The 19846-nt window shown below is 40.4% G+C and overlaps 1 protein-coding gene across 1 annotated transcript in view; it reads left to right on the plus strand.

The window, feature by feature from the left end:
• KALRN (kalirin RhoGEF kinase) overlaps positions 1–19846 on the plus strand; it is a 1074930-nt gene that overhangs the window by 1008918 nt on the left and 46166 nt on the right. Inside the window, exons 54-58 of the mRNA XM_042782122.1 lie at positions 306–477; positions 3368–3489; positions 3950–4081; positions 6250–6414; positions 8652–8730. Coding sequence (XP_042638056.1) covers positions 306–477; positions 3368–3489; positions 3950–4081; positions 6250–6414; positions 8652–8730 — 670 coding nt within the window. The remainder of the gene's footprint in view (positions 1–305; positions 478–3367; positions 3490–3949; positions 4082–6249; positions 6415–8651; positions 8731–19846) is intronic.

Genomic DNA, 19846 nt, shown 5'->3' on the forward strand with positions numbered 1-19846 from the left:
GGGTTGTAACACTGTGAAGTTTTTTGTTTTCTTTTTCTTTTCTCTTTGCTTATCTGTATTTCCTGGTTTTTCTATAAACATTTATTACTTTTAAAATAAAAAGTAAAATGACAGTTCAAAAGAAATCTGCTAAGTGAGATTAGAGCAGTAATTGGGACTCACTGCAGGGATAGGACCCTAATGACAAAACGTTGTTCAAATCATGGTTATACAACATGGGTGGGGAATGAGAGCACTGTTTTATAAAATGGTTGTTTTACTCTTTTTGTTCTGGATGACGTGAATGGATGTCAATTTGACCACAGTGGCCCCAGAATTCCTTGTGCCCTTAGTGGATGTGACCTGCTTACTTGGGGACACGGTGACCCTGCAGTGTAAAGTCTGTGGGCGGCCGAAGCCCACCATTACCTGGAAGGGTCCAGACCAGAGCATCCTCGACACTGACCACAGCTCAGCCACATACACCGTCTCCTCCGGGTAAGCCACTGTGTCGACATCAGCACTCACTGGGCTTAGCACAGCGTCGAGAGGCTAAATCTGGGGGGCAGCTTCCATTCTGGTCACTTAGTCTCTCCAGAAGGAGAGTTGCCCTGCAGTCTAGTCTAGCTCAAATGTTTGCTCTTGATTAGGAGAGAGGCTGAGGTAAAAACCATGAGGGCCCAGCCTACTGTGAGCTTTAGGCATGGCCTCTGCTGCTCGTGGAGGCCCTGAGTGGTACAAACCATTAACGTGCTTGGCTGCTAACCGAAAGATTGGAGGTTAGAGTTTACGCAGAGGCACCTCAAAAGAAAGACCTGGAGATCTGCTTCTGAAAAATCAGCATTGAACCCAGTGGAGCTCAGTTCTACTCGGACACACATGGGGTCTCCGTAAATCAGAATCAACCTCATGTCCACTAGTTTCTGCTGCTTACGTCCCAACCTGCCACTCAGCTGATGAACATCTGGGTCTCAACAGCACACACTTCACACACTGCTCTGCATCATATAGTTGTGCCCGGACAAGCAAAAATGGCTCAGAAAGAGTGCATTCTGGGCCACATTAAACAAAGGAAGAGAAAAAAACTTTTATAACTCAAGACAAGCACAAACCAGACACTTGAAGGCAGCCGCTGCCTAGTAGATGATCTTTTCCTACAGATTCCCAAGGGAATCTCTAAGTTGAAAGATGTGGCGAAGGTGCCAGGCCTGTACACGGAAAGTGGTCCTCAAATTGGACTTCATGGTGCTGTTTGCACCCTTCAGAATCCTGTGAAACAGTGACATGTTTAAACCTTTCATTAACCCAAAAGACTATTTTCTTAGGGAAAAAGAAATGACTTGCTCCCAAATATCCAGAAGAAGATAGAAACTCCAGGTACAAGCATGTTTCTACACAAGGCTGTTTAAGAAAGCTAAACAGCTGATAAAGAAAGTTATCTCCCAGTCATTCTGTGAATGTTTACTGCTATTGATTATGGGTTTTATTATATAGTCCTGCTTGTAGTGGATAAGTAGGAGCAGGCTCAAAGGCTTAAGAAAACTTCATGAAAGATAAATAAGGAATCAAGAACTTTTCCTCTGTTTATTCAATTTTGTGCATGTGAAATGGGAAAAGATCGTCATAATTTGGTATTCACAGGAGAGGCTCTAACCAGCTCGTAAAGTACCAGTGGACCTGTGGAGCTGGGTGTGAGTTGGTGTTGGGGAGGACCATGAAGATCACCAGGATAATTCATGGCCTGTGGGGAGCGCGGGATTAACTGTGACGTGGGTCAGGGTGGATGTAACCCTTTCAGAGCAGCTCTTCCCCCTTGGGATGATCCTGGACCCCGTCCTGCGACAAGCGGGAAAATTGTTGGTTAGGTGGGGAATTCACCCTTTGCTTAATTCGCTTAATGACTTTGAGGCTCCCACATATAGAATTTGAAATACTTGAACATTTTCATTTTTCAATGTTTCCATTTTCTTGTGTCATTCATTATAGATCTGTGAAACTGAAAATATTTTAAGACAAAGTTGCTAACAGTACATGTATATGGTTTTGTAGATTTCAAACTATATTCTAATTCTTGTCTCACTTTATTTCTTATTTACTCAACATTTACAACAAATTTGAGAGATGGGCATGGCAAGAATAATGTTTCTCATCAAAGGAAATGGGTATAGACAGAAGCAAGATGATAATCCAAGGTTGTAGGTAGATAACAGAACTGGGATTAGACCTTGGGCCTAAGGATTCCCAGCTCAGCACACCATGCACCAAATCTATGGCCTTTTACCCATCTATCATCTTTAACCTCAAACACTGCTTTTGAAAATCCTATCTTGTTTCTACCAAGTAAGGTAAATGATGGGAGTTTTTCACAGGGCTTTCTTAAGGAAGCTAGAAGGATTTACTTCTGCACTCTGCTTTCAGTAATATATAGTCAAGGAGTCCAATGCAGGCTCTGTGAGATGGATATAGGGTACAAAAAGAACAAACCCCAACCTGTTCCTGTCAAGCTGATTTTGACTCATGGCGACTCCATGTGTTACAGAGTAGAATTGCTCCATCAGATTTTCTTGGATGTGATATTTATGGAAGCAGATTGCCAGGCATTTCTTCTGTGACACTGGTGGGTGTGTTGGTTCAAACCACCAACCTTTAGGTTAGTAGTTCAGCCCAAACTTTTTGTACCACCCAGGGACCTTAGAGGGCATTAGGGGATGGATATATGGGGTAGATAAGGAGCTCTGGTGGTGTAGTATGGAGCTCTGGCAGCATAGTGCCTAAGGCATTTGACTGCTAACCAGAAGGCTGGTGGTTCAAACCCACCAGCCACTCCTTGGAAAGAAGGTTGGGCAATCTACTTCTGTAGTAATACCACCTCAGAAACCCAAGGAGGGGTCGCTATGAGTTGGATCTGACTTGACGGTAGTGAGTTTGGTTTTTTGGTTTGGTTTTTTTTTTTTTTTTTTGGTTTTTGGTGGTGTAGTGGTTCAGTGCCTAAGGCACTTGACTGCTAACCAGAAGGCTGGTGGTTCAAACCCACCAGCCACTCCTCAGAAGGAAGGAAGGTTGGGCAATCTACATCCGTAGTGATATCACCTCGGTAACCCAAGGAGGAGTCGCTATAAGTCAGGTCCAACTCAACGGCATATAACAGCAACAATGGTTAAAGCATTTGGCTGCTTACTGAAAGGCTGGTAGTTCAAATCCACCAGCTGCTCTGTGGAAGAAAGATGAGGCAGTCTGCTTCTGTAAAGATTTACAGCCTTGGAAACCCAATGAGGGTCGCTCTGAATCAGAGTTGACTCAATGGCAGTAAGTTTATAGGGGGTAGATGTAGAGAGACCACAGGAAGCTCCATGCTGGAGTTTGAAAGGCCTCCTTTTTGTGTCGCTAGTGATTCTGGTGAAATCACCTTGAAGATCTGTAACCTGATGCCCCAGGACAGTGGAATTTACACCTGCATAGCAACAAATGACCATGGAACCACATCAACGTCTGCTACAGTTAAAGTACAAGGTACAGTTTCTTTATTAGCCGAACATTTTAAGTTGGCATGACAAGGACTCTTTGAGACCTAGGGAAGAAAAGATCTATTGTGACAATTTCTGTGAATATTTATTGCTACTGATTATGGGTTTTATTATATAGTTCTGCTTACAGTGGACAAGCAAGAGCAGGTTCAAGGCTTAAGAAAACTTCATGAAAGATGAACAAATAGGAAGAAAGTGAATCCTAGCTACCAGTTGCCCGCACCCTCATGCATAGTCCCCTGACTAAGCTTTATCTCCAAAGTGCAATGATTAGCCCAAGGGAAGACTTCAGACAGCAAAGTGTGTCCACCAGTTACTCCAAGGCCTTCTTCAGGCCTGGAGAAAGGTATCTCTATTGAAAAATATGAGACACAGGTTAAGTAATGTTCCTCAGGTGACCCTCAAACTTAGGTCCTACAGAAGTAACACTTACTCTGTTTCTACAGGTGTTCCAGCCGCCCCTAATCGCCCCATTGCCCAGGAGAGAAGCTGCACCTCAGTGATCCTCCGCTGGCTGCCTCCGTCCAGCACAGGGAACTGCACTATTTCTGGTTACACTGTGGAGTACAGAGAAGAAGGTGTGCTCTCTCCTCCTCGTCTTCTTTTTCTATCTTCTATTCCCCTTAAGAAAATCCTTCGGAGTTATAAAACCATTTTGGTCACTTCTTGCTGCTCTGACAGAAAATGCCATCACAAATGAGATGGCTTTAACAAACAGGAATTTATTCTTAAAGTTTTGGAGGCTAGAAGTCTGAGTTCCAGGTGCCAGGCTCTAAGGGCTGGGTGAAAGGCTCTCGACCTTGGGCTTCAGCTCTGCCTCTTGCTCCCAGCCCACGGAAGCTAGAGGCATCTCTTCACTCAGGCAGCTGCTGGCTGCTGAGGCTGACAAGCCCAACACCGACAAATAAAAAGGCACAGTCCCAGATATTCAGGTATTACCAAACCACACAGCAGGCCATTGATTCAAATCCATTGATGGTCCCAAGATCGCCAGACAGCATGGCAGGCTACTGAACAACAACTTGGCTGCATGCACGAGTTCAGCATGCCAAAAGCTGTGGACCAGTCCCAAAGCTTCTCCTCAGATACTGGAAGCAGACCACGTCCCTAAAGCAGCTACTTAGCTGCTCCTGGCAGATTCCACCATGGAGTTGATTGCCAGTCTCACTGTGAGCAATAGCTACCACCAGCTGCCCCGCCACTCAAAACCAGGCCCAGCCAAGCTGACACATAACCTTAACTATCACCAAAACTATTTCTTTCATTAGCTATTCCTTCATGTGTCGTCCAATGCAGCAGAGAGGCCAAACTACAGCTGTTTTCTGATTTCAAACACAGAGTATCAGTTTAGGCCACCTTATGGCCCGTGGCCAGTTTCAAAGCACTTTCACCTACATTTCCTTCCTTAACCCTCCAATCATTCAGACAGGGGTGAGCAGGCCCATTTCATGGATGAGGAGGCTTTGGTTTCAAGAAAGTTAAGAAACGGGCCTGGGATTGTAGTTAGTAACTGGCAGAACTAGGGCTAGAACCTAATTTGTGATCTTTCTAGTTATTACTTTCCAGAGTAATAACTAGAGGCATATGATGAGAGCTTTATCTCACCTAAATAAAATTTAGAGAGCACAAATATGTACATAATGCCCTTTTTAAAATGGGTAATTTTTAAGTTTGTTACATTTACATGTTAACAGTGCATACATTCTTCAGCAGCTGGAAACAACTGAGGTATTCACTTATCAAGAAAAATTAGTTAAAATAAGAAGCTGCCAACCAAACAATACCAAACTTTCTGCCGTCGAGTTGGATCCAACTCATAGTGACCCCCTCCTTGGGTTTCCGAGGCGGTATCACTACGGAAGTAATGACACATCTCTGAGCCACCTTATTAATTACACTATTGAATTGAAAGTTACTGCTGCCCTTGGAACCAGAAGCATTTGTTTCACTCCACCTTCCATTCTTATAATGTTAGCCCTTTCTTCTTTTCTTTCTGTCAAACAGGTCCTGCAGAGCTGTGAAGCCACTTGCTTCTGTCCCTTTCTCAGACCATTTACTGTGGCTCTCAGCTCAGTGCAAAGGTCTTAACACTAAGCTGAGACACACAGCCCACGAAGTTCATATTTAATTCAGCCTTATTCAGTTCACAGTTCTTTTCAGTGAAACGCTCTTGAGCAGGCTGTTGAATCCTTCTGAGCCTCATTTCCTTCATTGTAAATTTAGTGAAATGAATTCTCCCTACCTCATAGGTGTCTATGGAGTTAAGGAAGAAAAGTAAATGAGAGAATTACATGAGAGGCCCTCCGCAGAATTTTATATGTACATAGTGCTCAGTATGTGTTCAGTTTCATTTGAGGAAATTAATTATTTTGACTTCCCACGTGCATATTTTCACTCATTTTGTTATTCATTTACAATGTACTCTTCTGACTCTGTTAAAAAATTTACCAGATGTTCCTCTGTAAATTCTGTATTATCTATGTCTTAAACTCTCATACTTGCACTTTTGGAAGTGAAAAGAATCTATAGCCAAATCCTCAGAAATCCAGTTTCTGTGCCCTCACAATTTATTCAGTTACTTAGGAAACTGAACCTACACCTGCCAGGTTTTCAGAGGCTGATGTATTGACCACAACTGCCACTTGAATTGAATGTGTCAATTTTCCTTTCTTTGTTTGCTGAAGGTCTTTGAAACAATGTCCCTTAGAATTTTTCTCTTTTTCTCTCCTCGGAAACTGTGCCCTAGGTTCCCAGGTTTGGCAGCAGTCCATAGCTTCGACCTTGGACACTTACCTCGTCATTGAAGACCTCAGTCCTGGATGTCCTTACCAGTTCAGGGTCAGTGCCAGTAACCCCTGGGGGATCAGCCTTCCCAGCGAGCCCTCGGAGTTTGTGCGACTTCCAGAATATGGTGAGCCCCCATCATGCCCAGGAGCCCCAAGTAGTGGATGACAAGGCACTTAACCAATTGTCACAGAGGCACTGGCACAATTAGTGTGACAGGCCACCCAGCAATGGTGGCTTCAAATAATAAATTAGAGGCTTAATGGAGAGTGTTTCCATAAAGTGTGGCTCAAAGTGTTTTGGGGCAAACATTGGGTCTGCTGTCCATCCCTAACCCTGGACCTGCCAAGATTCCCCAGACACCCATATCTGTGTCCCGGATCAGAGAGGGCAGGCAGGAGTCATGAGTGACAGCAATCCAATCTGCCCCTCTATAAGACAGGAACTAAAGCCTCCTCTCACCCAGCCAAGCTTCAGTGTCCCTCCCAGCATTAGAGACAGCGCCCTCATCAACTTGAAATGAGGAAAGGAATGCAACCTGGTGGAAAGATTTCACTGTAACAAAGATTTGATAGAGTCCCTAACCTACCCCCTCCAAAGGCTTTTATTTATTTACAATACACATTTTTCTGTAGATTTATAGAGAAATTAACTAAGATATACTGGTAGTGTAGTGCCTAAGGCATTTGACTGCTAACCAGAAGACTGGCGGTTCAAACCCACCAGCCACTCTCCTCAGAAGGAATATTGGGCAATCTACTTCCGTAGTGATACCGCCTTGGACACACAAAGAGGGGTCGCTATGAGTTAAATCTGACTCGATAGCAGTGAGTTGGTTCTTTTTTTAAAAAAAAAAAAAATACATATAACTAGTTAAACATGCATGATTTATAAACATGGTTCTTATTTTGCCTACCTATTCCTTATCTCCTGGGTGGCACAAAAAGTTAAATGCTCATCTAGTAGCCAAAAGGTTGATGGTTTGAACCAAAAGACAGGCCTGGTCATCTGCTTCTGAAAGGTCACAACCTTGAAAACGCTATGGGCAGTTCTACTCTGCACACACTCAGTCCAGTACATGGGTAGAATCGACGGCAACTAACAACATTCACGATCTCACTGAGACACCTTGGCCCCATTGATACTTTGAAAGAAGAAACTTGTTAGCGTAAGGAATCCACCAACTGGTGAAATTTCAGGCAGTGCAAGGCAGGTGGTCTGTGTGTGTTGTGGGGAGATGAAGGGCCTGATGTCTCAGTCACTATACTCAAGGGGCATGGGCCTTGGGTTAAGGGAATCTCAGCGTTTCCAGAGGGCCTGAGACTACACGCTCCTTAATGGTTTCTACCCCTCCCCTACTGCCAGCCCAGCCTCCGCTCCCATCCGGTGGCTTTGTTCTCAGGGGCTTGTGACTCACTGGGAAACCTTGGCCCTGGGTCTCTATTTCCTCAGAATTCCATATGGAAAAGCTACCCTCAGCCTTAGCCACATTGTGCTGTGGGCAGCCTGAGATGACCCTCTGTGGGAAGCTGAGAATCATAGATCACAAGAGCTGCTAGCTTGGTGCCTCTTCTCACAAGCCCCTTCACTGAACGTTGCCCAGGGATTACCACTGTCATGTTTAGCTACGTGTGGACTGTGTGTGCATGTGTATAAATCACTGCCAGTGAGTTAACATGTCATACAGAGTCACACTGCCAAAGATTTTATTGTTTGTTGTTGGGCACCATCAAGCTGATTCCAACTCCTGACCACCCCATGTGACAAAGTAGCCCTGCCTCATAAGGTTTTCTTGGCCATAATCTTTACAGGAGCCAGAGATTCCATTCAGGAATATATTTTGGGTTAAGTTAAACCATTCAATATACTGAATAAGCTCATTAATGACTGAGAAAAGGAAGATGAGAAAGATAAATTTTCAGAAGGTTTACCCACAATCCTTTTCTTTCCCTCCTTTCTTGGCCTTATAACCCTCCCTGTTCTCTCTGACGCATTCTCCCTACAGCTCTGATTCTCACTGGCTTTTCTGTACCTTCAAAGAGTTTTTTTGTTTTTTTTTTTAATCTCTATTCTTTCTAGCAAATATCTATCTTTAAATATCCAGAAATTACCTTTCTGACTGTCCAGAGTTTTCCCCTTGTCTAAGTAAATCCAGAGGGAGTCTGTCTCTGCAATGTCAGTTTCCCCACGGATGTTATTTTTAAATCTAACATTTCAGAGAATTGTGTCATTTTCCCACTGAGTTTGATTCCTTATTTAGTTATGAAGAGTGCTTTGGGATTATGCTGGAGCTCTTCTGTTAACCTTTTCTTTACTCTTATATGACATCTTCAATATCATAAATGGAATTTCTCTCTCCCAAAGATGCTGCTGCTGATGGTGCCACCATTTCTTGGAAGGAAAATTTTGATTCAGCTTATACTGAGCTGAATGAAATTGGAAGGTAATGACAAAATTTTCTGTTGCTTGGCTCAGAATAATTATTTGATATTTTTGGTTTCTTTTAATAAATGCATTCTCTCTATCATAAGGAGAAAGCTAGAATATTTATGTGTTTTCTATTGCTCTTTTTTCTAACTTCTTAAATTAAATGTTTCACTCCTCCACTGTAAGCCTTTCTTTTTTTCTAATATAATACATTTAAGGTTCTAAACACTCTTAAAAGTGTAGTTTTTTTTAGCCACATCTCCCAAATTTTGATGTGATATTTTTATTATCATTGAGTTCTAAGTATTTTCTAATTTCAACTATGATTTTTTTTCTTTGAGTCATGTGCAATATAAATAAGTTTTAAAGTTTCCAAATATATGAGATATTTAAAAATTATCTTTTTTTACTGATTTCTAACTTAATTGCATTGTGTTCAGAGAAATTGAACTTTATGCTATTAATGCCTTCATTTTTATTAAGACTCCTTTATGAATAAGCCACTCCTCAGAAGGAAGGTTGGGCAATCTACTTCTGGAGTGATACCGCCTCAGAAACCCAAGGAGGGGTCGCTATGAGTTGGATCTGACTCCACGGCAGTGAGTTAGTATATGGTTAATTCTTATAAAAAGTTCTATGAGTTCTTAAGAAGAAGGTATAATCATTAATTGATAGGTTGTTGCTGTTGTGTGCCATGGAGTCAATTCCAATTCATAAGCCCCTATATGACAAAGTAGAAATGTCACGCATGGTTTCCTAGATTGTAATCTTGAAGGTTGGGCAATCCTACTTCCGTAGTGATACTGCCTCGTAAACCCAAGGAGGGGTCGCTATGAGTCGGGGCCGACTCGACGGCACATAACAACAACAACAATCTTTATATATGTCCATGTATTAAACACATTAGGAGTTCTGGTGGCATAGTGTTTAAGGCATTTGCTAACCAGAAGGCTGGCAGTTCAAACCTACCAGCCTCTCCTCGGAAGGAAGGTTGGGCAATCCACTTCCGGAGTGATACCTCTTAGGAAACCCAAGGAGGGCTCACTATGAGTTGAATCAACTTGACAGCAGTGAGTCTGGTTTTTTTATTAAACACATTAATTGTTTAGTGAGTATTTCTATTTTTCTTTTTGCTTTTAATTTTATTGTGTGTGTGTGTGTGTGTGTGTGTGATTTGGGTGCAAATTTACAAAGCAGATTTGTTTTACTCTCAACAGCTCATGCACATTTAAACAAAAGACCACCCACTAACTATGGGCCATTAGCATCATCTCTATCTCTGATTGATATTTCTCAGTGAAGTATAAAATCTCTTAAGTGGGGTGGTTGTGACAGGTTTAGGACAAAACAAGATTGTTTGTTATTTCAGTTTCTTAGGCATGAGTCACTATGTAACTCATTGCCTTTCATTACAGTACCTTTTGTCATCAATAAACCCTAGCTCTACTTTCCTACTCCCTTTGTGTGGCCTGAGAGAAAAAGGACGATGGAAATTTAGGTGATGATGATGATGATGATGATGTTTATTAAGTATCCATATTGTTCCATATACAGATACTATACAAATATAATTTATTCTAATCCTCACAGCACTGTGAAGTAGTGTTCAAATAGATTAAAACAAACTCAGACTCAAGTTTCCAAACTAGTGAGTGCAGCAGAGTCAGTATCCAAACTCTAGGCTCCCTGACTCTAAGCCCACACTTGTTTTACTACTTATGTTGCTTCTTATATAGCAGTTATTATCAAAAACAGGCTCTAGAAAGTTAAATCTAGGTTACTCCATTGTATCTAAATGTTTGAAGCTGGATATGACAACCAGGATGAGCAATCAAAACCCCAGTTGTTTTAAGTGAATCTGGTTCCACCACCTGGACACACCAGTCAATCCAGACATGCATTTGCTGTTGATAGCCATAGGGTATGGCATGTTTTACTAAGGACAGATTAGTGTTTTAATATTTCTCAAATGGGAAATCAATTTTCTAATTTGTTCAAAGCAATCAATGGTTTTCAAAAATCTCATCTCCAACAATCTGAAGCTTTCCTGTCTCCCAAGTATACACCTCATATTTTCAGAAGATTCTGTATATTAATAGAATGGAATTAAAACAAGAGACTTACATGAGATAAGAAAATCATATCTGTGCCCGGGCCATAGACATGAGCCAACTTACCCATCACACCCAAACCTAGAAGTTTGGCCCTAAAGAGCCAAGTAGTTAAAGATTATAAATACCATGGTAGAAAGAGAAACACCTTCATTCCTACAGCCCATAATTGAAAGGGCACCTGAGCATGGCATATTTAACCAGAAATAAACTATATAGACATCATTGTAGTTTGAAGACACCAAAGGGTTATCCCCTGGGAAGGCTGACTGGCTGCCCAGAGACTTCCAGGTAAGGATGCTAGGCTAAACACGGACATCTGTTTTTACTCCTAAGATTTCACTAAAACAATAGTAAAGGCATTTCTTTAAGCAGGTACAAACCCATAAGAATGAGAGGCTGGAAGAAGAGATTTCAATAATAAAATAATAGAGACAGAAAAGCTTTTGAAAGAGTGACAGTGGACGTAGGAGATCTGAGAAAAACTCAATCAAGTCAGTCATGGATTCAAACAAGAATCAACATAACTTTTGCAGCAGAATTCCCCAAAGGCCCAGGCATTGGCAGAATCAAATGCATCCAGAAGTAGGTGTAAAGAAGATGGTAGAATTGGAAGGATGGGCTGAAGGTCAGTTTGAGAAGAAGTTGTGACTCTGACTCCCCTCAACCCAATTTTATGCAGCTGTATACTTATACTCTCATCCAGGAAGTCTAGAGGTTTATTCTCTGGACAGGGTAAAACAGGTTGTCTCTGTTCTGGGGGACTCCAGGTACAGTGGAGGGAGGAGAAACATAATGAAAACAGGGCAGCACATGTTCTCTTATCCACTGGGCCTCTAGAGGCTGACAAACAAAGCATCACTCTCCAAGCAGAAAGTATTAGGATCTTTCTCTGGGGAATCTGAAAAGCCCAAGAAGAAATATCTAAAAAGTTTGAAGTTTTTCCAACTAAGCAGTCAAGTCAGATCACCCTACAAGTAAAGGTCCAGTTGATAAATTTCATTCACACACACAGAGCTTCCAAACTATACCCTTTCCACACTTATTGACATCTTTGTGCTCCAGAGACCAGGTAGTTATGTGAAACTGGCATTATGTGAAAATGGAGGATAAGCACATCAGATCAAAAAGTGGAGGATGACTACATCATTACATAAATGCCAAATTTCATCATTATATAACTACCAAACCACTGAGAATCATGGCCCAGCTAAGTTGACACATAACCTTAACCACCACAGACAGTGTTACTTTCACCTCACAGCTCTGTGTTCATTACTGCCAGACATATATTGTTAATGAACAAAACAGATGGATAGCATATTTTTTACTATTGTCATAAATGTGAAATGTCAGATAACAAGATGGTCGGTAAGTGAAAAGAAGATGTATTTTTTAGTCCCTAACTTTAAAAATGAGTCAACCTCCAATGCTACTTGAAATGGAGTAAATCTATTGTAGCCTTTCTCCCAACCAATTACAGCTAGGATCCCTGGACAAAATACAAAATGCAACTACCTGAAAATTCTGAAAAGTATAAAACTAGCATATTGGGGAAGGAAGTAAAAACTTGAGGAATGACCACTAAAGAGAAGATGAGTTTCCTGTTCTTTCCATTATCTTCTGTCTTTGGGCCAAGGGTTGACCATATCAGGTAACTGAACAGTGAATGCAGGGAGCAAAAACTCCAAAAGAAATCTGTCTTTCTAGTCAAAGAGCTAGGAAAGGGGATCTCTATGAGCTTTTCCAACAGCATAAATGACAACTGTACATATGGACCTCACCAGGCACAGGAATCAAATCTGTGGAAAGAGATGATGGAGAAGCTCAATATCATCAGTCAGAATAGGTCCATGGGCCAAATGAGGAACAGACCATTAGTATGGAGTATATATGAACATAAAGAAAACAAAAATCCTCACAATTAGACCAATAAGCAACATCATGATAAATGGAGAAATATTAATGATGTCTAGAATTTCACTTTACTTGGATTCACAATCGATGTCCATGGAAGCAGCAGTCAAGAAACCAAACGACATTTTGCATTGAGAAAATATGCTGCAAAAGAAGTCTTTAAAATGTTAAAAATCAAAGATGTCACCTTGATCCTAACCCAAGCCATGGTATTTTTAGTCACCCCATATGCATGCAGAAGCTGGACAACAAATAAGGAAGACCAAAAAGGAATTGATGCATTTGAATTATGGTGTTGGTGAAGAATATTGGATATACTGTGGACTGCCAGAAGAATTAACAAATCTGTCTTGGAAGAAGTATAGCCAGAATGCTCCTTAGAAATGAGGAAGGCAAGACTTTATCTCTCATACCTTGAACATGTTATTAGGAGATGACTGATCCTTGGAGAAGGACATCATGCTTGATAAAGTAGAAGGTTAGTAAAAAAAGAGGAAGACCCTCAATGAAATAGATTGATAAAGTGGCTGCAACAGTGGACTCAAGCTAGCAATGATTGTGGATGGTGCAGGACCAGGCAATGTTTCATTCTGTTGTATACAGGATCGCTGTGAGTCAAAACCAATTCAATGGTGCTTAACAACAAATAAGCTGGAAAAAACAGAAGAATACCTATTAGTTTTTAACTAGTTTTTAGTCCTTTAACTCACCATTTTACCCCAAAGGCAGACGTGCAGAACTGCATGATGGTGCAGGATGCTAAAACTCTGAGACAATTACATATATCCAGCCAGAGAATCAGGAAAAGGTACCCATGAAGCCAAAGAATGTAGAGAAAATTTCAATGGAGAACTAAAGAAAGAATCCCCTAATTCAATGTATAAAACAACATAAATCCTGGATCACTCCCAAGTTGCCCATGCATAGAACACATGTAATGAAGCATAGCAAAAGCTTGGAGAACTGAACTATATAATAAAAACCACTGCTCAAGTACCAGATTAATCTTTGAGTGGCACTCACAAGTGATAGACACAATTAATATAGCAGATGCTTTGAAACAAAACTGACAGTGAAACTACCACCCATAGTAGATGAGACAGAACTTACAGTCAAATCCTAACCAAGTTGATTGCCTACTAAAACATATAAATAAACAAAAAGTCAACATTCTTCAGAGAATTTTAACAGAACAAAATGTCCAGAATACAATCTAAAATTACTCAACATATTAAAAGTCAGGAAAATCTGGCAAATTTTGAGAGAAAAGACAATCAACACAAGACAAATCTGAAGTACCCAGATGTTGGAATTATAAATAAAAACAAAATATTGTATACATTACATTTATATATACATATATATTATTGAATAGTTAAACTATACTCCACAAAGTGTAGTTGAACATTTTTTAAATAAATGGAAAGACAGTTATCAGCAGAGAAATTGAAATCATTTTTAATGAAAATTTTATACTAAAAATATAATGTGTGAAATATAGAAATTCAATGGGTGGGTTCAATAGCAGAATGAAAATGATGGAGAAGTCAGTGAACTTAAGATAAAGAAATAGAAATTATCCAATTGAAGAATAGAGAGAAAAAAAATAGCTTTAAAAAAATCAAACACAGAGTTCCGGTAAGATGGCAGAATAGGCAGACAAACTACACAGACCCTCTTCAACAAAGAAAAGAGGAACCAATTAACACAGATACAGAAGATAATCCTGGAACCTGGAGATTTGAAAGGAAGGATACAGAAGTCAACTAAACTCCAACTAGTAGAAGAACCTGATGAAAACCCTGAAAAAGGAGACATACGGAGCTGCAGACTGTCAGCAATCCTGACAGCATGGACAATGTGGATATTGCCAAGTGATGTTATAACCTAAGAATTAACCTAAGAAAAAGTGACAACATTCTCATTTGGATTCCGGGGACCTAAGAATAAGCTCCATTTGCCAAGGACAGCAGGGACATACAGGAAGCTGACAATGGGAAAGGAGACAGGTGGTGAGTGTATAAGTGCTGCCAACCATTGAACAGCAGAGCACAGTACCCTGCTTACTCAGATAAAATTTAAAGAACACAAAAATCATGGGCAAGTCACTTCAACATACAATCACCAATTAAATATAAACACAAAAACGCCATCATCATGCCTCGTAGACAACAGAGCATCACAGTGCACACAAAGAAGCAAGATAAAGCAGGAGAAACAAAGGGCCAGGATACAGACCCAAAACACATCCCTGGGGAAGACACAGCCTTGGAACTCCCTGTTAAGGAATTCAAAAGAATATATATAGTTAGGTATCATCAGTGAATAGAGAGACAGATCAAGGAAAACACTGACAAAATTGAGGAAAACACAGAGAAAACCCTAGGATAATTTCAAAAGACAATACAAGAACAAAATGACAAGATAAATGAAAAAATTAGAAGTGATTCAAAATCTACAGATAGAAATCCAGAAGATTAATACCAAATTTTCAGAAATAGATAACACATTGAAACAGCAAAGGATTAGAATTGAATCAATGGAACACAGAATCAGTGAGATTGAAGACAAATACCTCGATACTTCTTTGGAAAGGGATCAATCAGAAAAAAAGATCAAAACAAAATGAAGAAAGCCTAAGGTTCATGTGGGATACCTTCAAAAGGAATAATCTATGTGTAATTGGAATTCCAGAACATGAAGATACAAATAAAACCAAAGAAAAAATTGTCAGAGATTTGTTGGAAGAGAATTTTCCTGGTATAATGAAAGATGAGAATATATCCATTCAAGAAGTCCAATGAACCCCAAACAGGATAGACCCCAAAAGAATATCACCCAAACATATCATCATCAAACTCACCAAAACCAAAGACAAAGAAAGAATCCTGAAAGCAGCATGAGAAAAACAAAAAAATTGCCTACTAAGGGCAACCAATAAGACTAAGCTCGGATTTCTCAGCAGAAACCAAGCAGGTGACAAGACAATGGGACGGTATATATAAAACTCTGAAGGAGAAAAATTTCCAACCAAGACCTGGCAAAATTGTCCCTCAAATATGATGGTGAAATTAGGACATTTCCAGATAAGTAGAAATTAAGGGAATTAGTGAAAACCAGACCAACCTTCCAAGAGATGCTAAAGGGAGTCCTTTGGACAGAGAACCTACAACAGCAAATAACAACTGACCATTAACACACCTGGTGACATAACCCAGAAATCAACCCAGCTATGGAAGTAGCCAAAGTAAATAAGCCTACAAGATCATAAACAGGGAACCAGAGACATCAATTGACAAATGAAGACAACTAGAAACCAAAAAGAGGGAAAAAATTGTGTAGATACAGAACTTCTAAATGGTAGGGAAATCAAGACAACCAGGAGATAGAACAGACTGTTCTAAACTTGGGAAGAAAATTGTAAATCACAGGGTAACCTCAAAGAAAAATGATAAACCTTCACATCAAAATAAAAAAGAGGACCAGGACAACAAATATTTAGCAAATACTAAAACAATAGCAAGAAAGGAAGTGATAACACGATTCATAAACAAAATGATCTCAGCACAGAAAATTATATGGAATAAAGAAATCAACACTGTGAAAAGCACATAACAAAATGACAACAATAAATTCATACTTGTCGATAATTACATTTCTGGCAAAGGACTTATCTCTACGATGTATAGAAAACTCCAGTCCCTTAACAGCCAAGGAATTAACAATCCAGTTGAAAAATGGGCAGAAGACGCGAATAGACACTTCACCAAGGAGGATATTCAGGTGGCCAGCAAACACATGAAGAGATGCTCATGATCATTGGCCATCAGAGAGATGCAAATCAAAACAACAATGAAATAACATCTCACCCCACCACTGATGGCAAGGTTCAATGAGACAGAAAATAAAAATGCTGGCAGGGATGTGGAGAGATTGGGACTTTCATACACTGCTGGTGGGACTGTGAAGTGCTACAACCACTGTGGAAAGCAGTATGGCGATTCCTTAGAAAGCTGGAATTGGAGATACCATTTGATCCAGCAATCCCATTACTAGGTATATATCCTAGAGAGGTAAGAGCCAGGATAGGAACAGATATATGCACCCCCATGTTCGTCACAGCACTATTTACAATAGCAAAAAGATGGAAACAACCGTGCCCATCAACTGAAGAATGGATAACCAAACTGTGGTACATACGCACAATGGAATACTATGCAACACTAAAGAATAATGTAGAATCTGCAAAACACCACATAACATGGTGAACTTGGAGGACATTATGCTGAGCGAAATAAGTCAATCACAGAAGGACAAATATAGTATTAGTCTGTTGTGTGGCGGGTCAAGGAAAGGCTTATATATGGAGGGAAACTTTCTTTGTTGGTTGCCAGGGGTAGGAGGGGTGGAGAGTGAACACTGCAAAAGAAAAAAAAAAATGCATTGACTCATGTCACTTTAGTTTTGTGTATTTCAATGTATATAAATTATATTTCAATAAAATGCATTAAAAAAAATTTTTTTTTAATTTTATATCTAAAAAAAGAACCTAAAATTTGGCCCTGCTACCCAGGGGCTGCATGGAGGACTGCAGTGGTGGCTGGTGAATAAAAGGGAAAGCAGCAAAGAGGAAGATAGGCTGAGCTGGGGACTTTTGGCTGTCTGGAGGGGGCAGCCATTTTGAATGTTTACAATCAATTCCACCATTTTGGATATTTAAAGTGACAGCATTCTCTCAGATTCCAGGGACCTAAGAATAGCCCTCACTTACCAGGGCTCACAAGGATATACCAGACACTGAGGACTGGAAAAGTGTGATATTCCCCCTTGTTATTCTTATACCTCACACCCTCTTGGTGAACAGAGGTGTGGCTATCCCTCACTCCCACCCACCTTCTGGAGTAGCAGGAATTACATCCCAGTCTGTGTGCTCTAATGGAGTCTGGGTGCCTGCCCCCCAAAAATTTTTTTTTCTTTTTTTTCTATTTGTTTTAAATTTATTATTATTATTATCATCCTTTTTAATATTATTCTTTCTTCTTCCCTTCTCAGGTTCTAGTTTTCAGCTTTTTCTCTCTCCCCTTTTCCTGGTTCTCATTTTTTTTTTCTTTCCTGTGGTTCTCCCCATCCCCTGTTTTTCTTTTTACATTTTTTTGTACATTTTTCATTATTATCCTATTCTACCTCTTTTCTCTTATTCCCCCCTCCCCAGATATTGTGGGTCCACCCCTCATTTCTATTCATATTTTTTGGCTTTTTAAAGTATTTCTTTAAATATTTTCTCTCAGTTATTGCCTTTCCTCTTTTTTTTCCCCCCTCCTTTTCCTCTTTTTGGTGATTGTTCCTGTGTGTTTATGTGGTGTGTGTTTTCTGTCCTCTTGTTTTTACTTTTTTGACGGTTTTTCAATTGTTGTTTTTGTCTAACTGAGTGGGAGATAGCAACCGTGCCCATATGACCCAACCTCACCTGTACCTCCTGCAGCTCCACTTACTGAGTGAGAGTCACCACTTCCTTCTGAACCAACTGGCCAACAGTACATGACCACCAATAAGAGCCTGGCTCATGCTTAACTGCTCTTCACAGTTAACAGAGATCTGTTCAGCCACCCTCATTCTCTATCACACCCACCAGGAGACAGGTGGTGAGTGCATAAATGCTGCCAACTAGCAAGTAGAGAAGCACAGTACCCTACTTAGGTCAGTACTCAGATACATCCGAAAAAAAAAAAAAAAAATCCTCAGTGAATCACTCCAACATACAATCACCAATTAATAAAAATACAATGTCACAATGTCTCAGAGACAACAGACCATCACAGTGCACACAAAGAAGTTAAAGCAGAAGAAACAAGGGACCAGGATACAGACCCAGAACACATCCCTGAGGAAGAAGCAGCATTGGAATGCTCTGATAAGGAATTTAAAAAAATGCATTTAGTTACCTTCAACAGATTGAGAGACAAATCAAGGAAAACACTGACAAAATTAAGGAAAACACACACAAAACCCTAGAACAATTTAAAAAAAAAAAATACAAGAACAAAATGACAAAATAAATGAAAAATTAGAAATGATACAAAATGTACAGATAGAAATCCAGAACATCAATACTAAATTTTCAGAAATAGATAACACGCTGAAAGGGCAAAGGAGTAGAATCAAATCAATGGAAGACAGAATTAATGAGACTGAAGACAAATACTTGACTACTTCTTTGAAAAGGGATCAGTCAGAAAAAGATCAAAACAAAATGAAGAAAGCCTAAATCGCTGACAAGGGACAAGGTTGTAGTCACTTCTTGGCCACAGCCAGCTACCCAGAGGGAGCAAGTAGTTGGACCTGTGGACTTGGGACCATACTCCCAGGGGACATCAGGCTCAATTGGCATAACATACTATGCAAAACATGGTTCTGCATCCTACTTGGGTGAGTAGTGACTGGGATCTTAAAAGCTTGCAAGCGGCCATCTAGATGCAACAATGGGTTTCTCCTCGTCCAGAGCAAAGAAGAATGAAGAAAACCAAAGATTCATGGAAACAATTAATCGAAGTGACTGGTACACCATGGGATTCTCAGCCTATATGACTTTGAGACCAGAAGAACTGGATGGTGCCTGGCTACCACTGTCAACCATTCGGAGGAGCATCTATGTAGGAGATCCTAGATAGAGTGGGAGAATAATGTGGAACAAAACTCAAAATCATTTGAAAAAAGGGGGGGGGGCCCTAGGTTTGCTAGTCTGATAGAGCCTGATAGAACCACTGAGACTATGGCCCCTAGGTGCCCTTCAGGTCTGGAATTGAACCCACTCCTATGGCTTCCAGCCAAATAAAAGACAGGCATATGAGCTAAACATTTACATTAGGTAGATACACTCTTTGGAGAGAACAATCATGGGAGAATAGAAGAGCTGTGTATGCACAGGGAGACAGCTCAGGGGGCAAGAGTGCATGGAGGGAAGGACGTAGGGAAGAGGTAACTATGGTGAGGAAGTGGGAGGGGAGCTGTTGCATTGTGGTAAGTTGTAGTCAATGTCATGAAACAAAGTGTATGTGAACTGTTGTATGGAAAGTGAATTTGCTCTGTAGACTTTCACCCAAATCA

This window comes from Orycteropus afer, unplaced genomic scaffold, assembly GCF_000298275.1.
Source record: "Orycteropus afer afer isolate SDZICR_OR568_19922 unplaced genomic scaffold, OryAfe1.0 scaffold00245, whole genome shotgun sequence".
Classification (NCBI taxonomy): Eukaryota; Metazoa; Chordata; class Mammalia; order Tubulidentata; family Orycteropodidae; genus Orycteropus; species Orycteropus afer.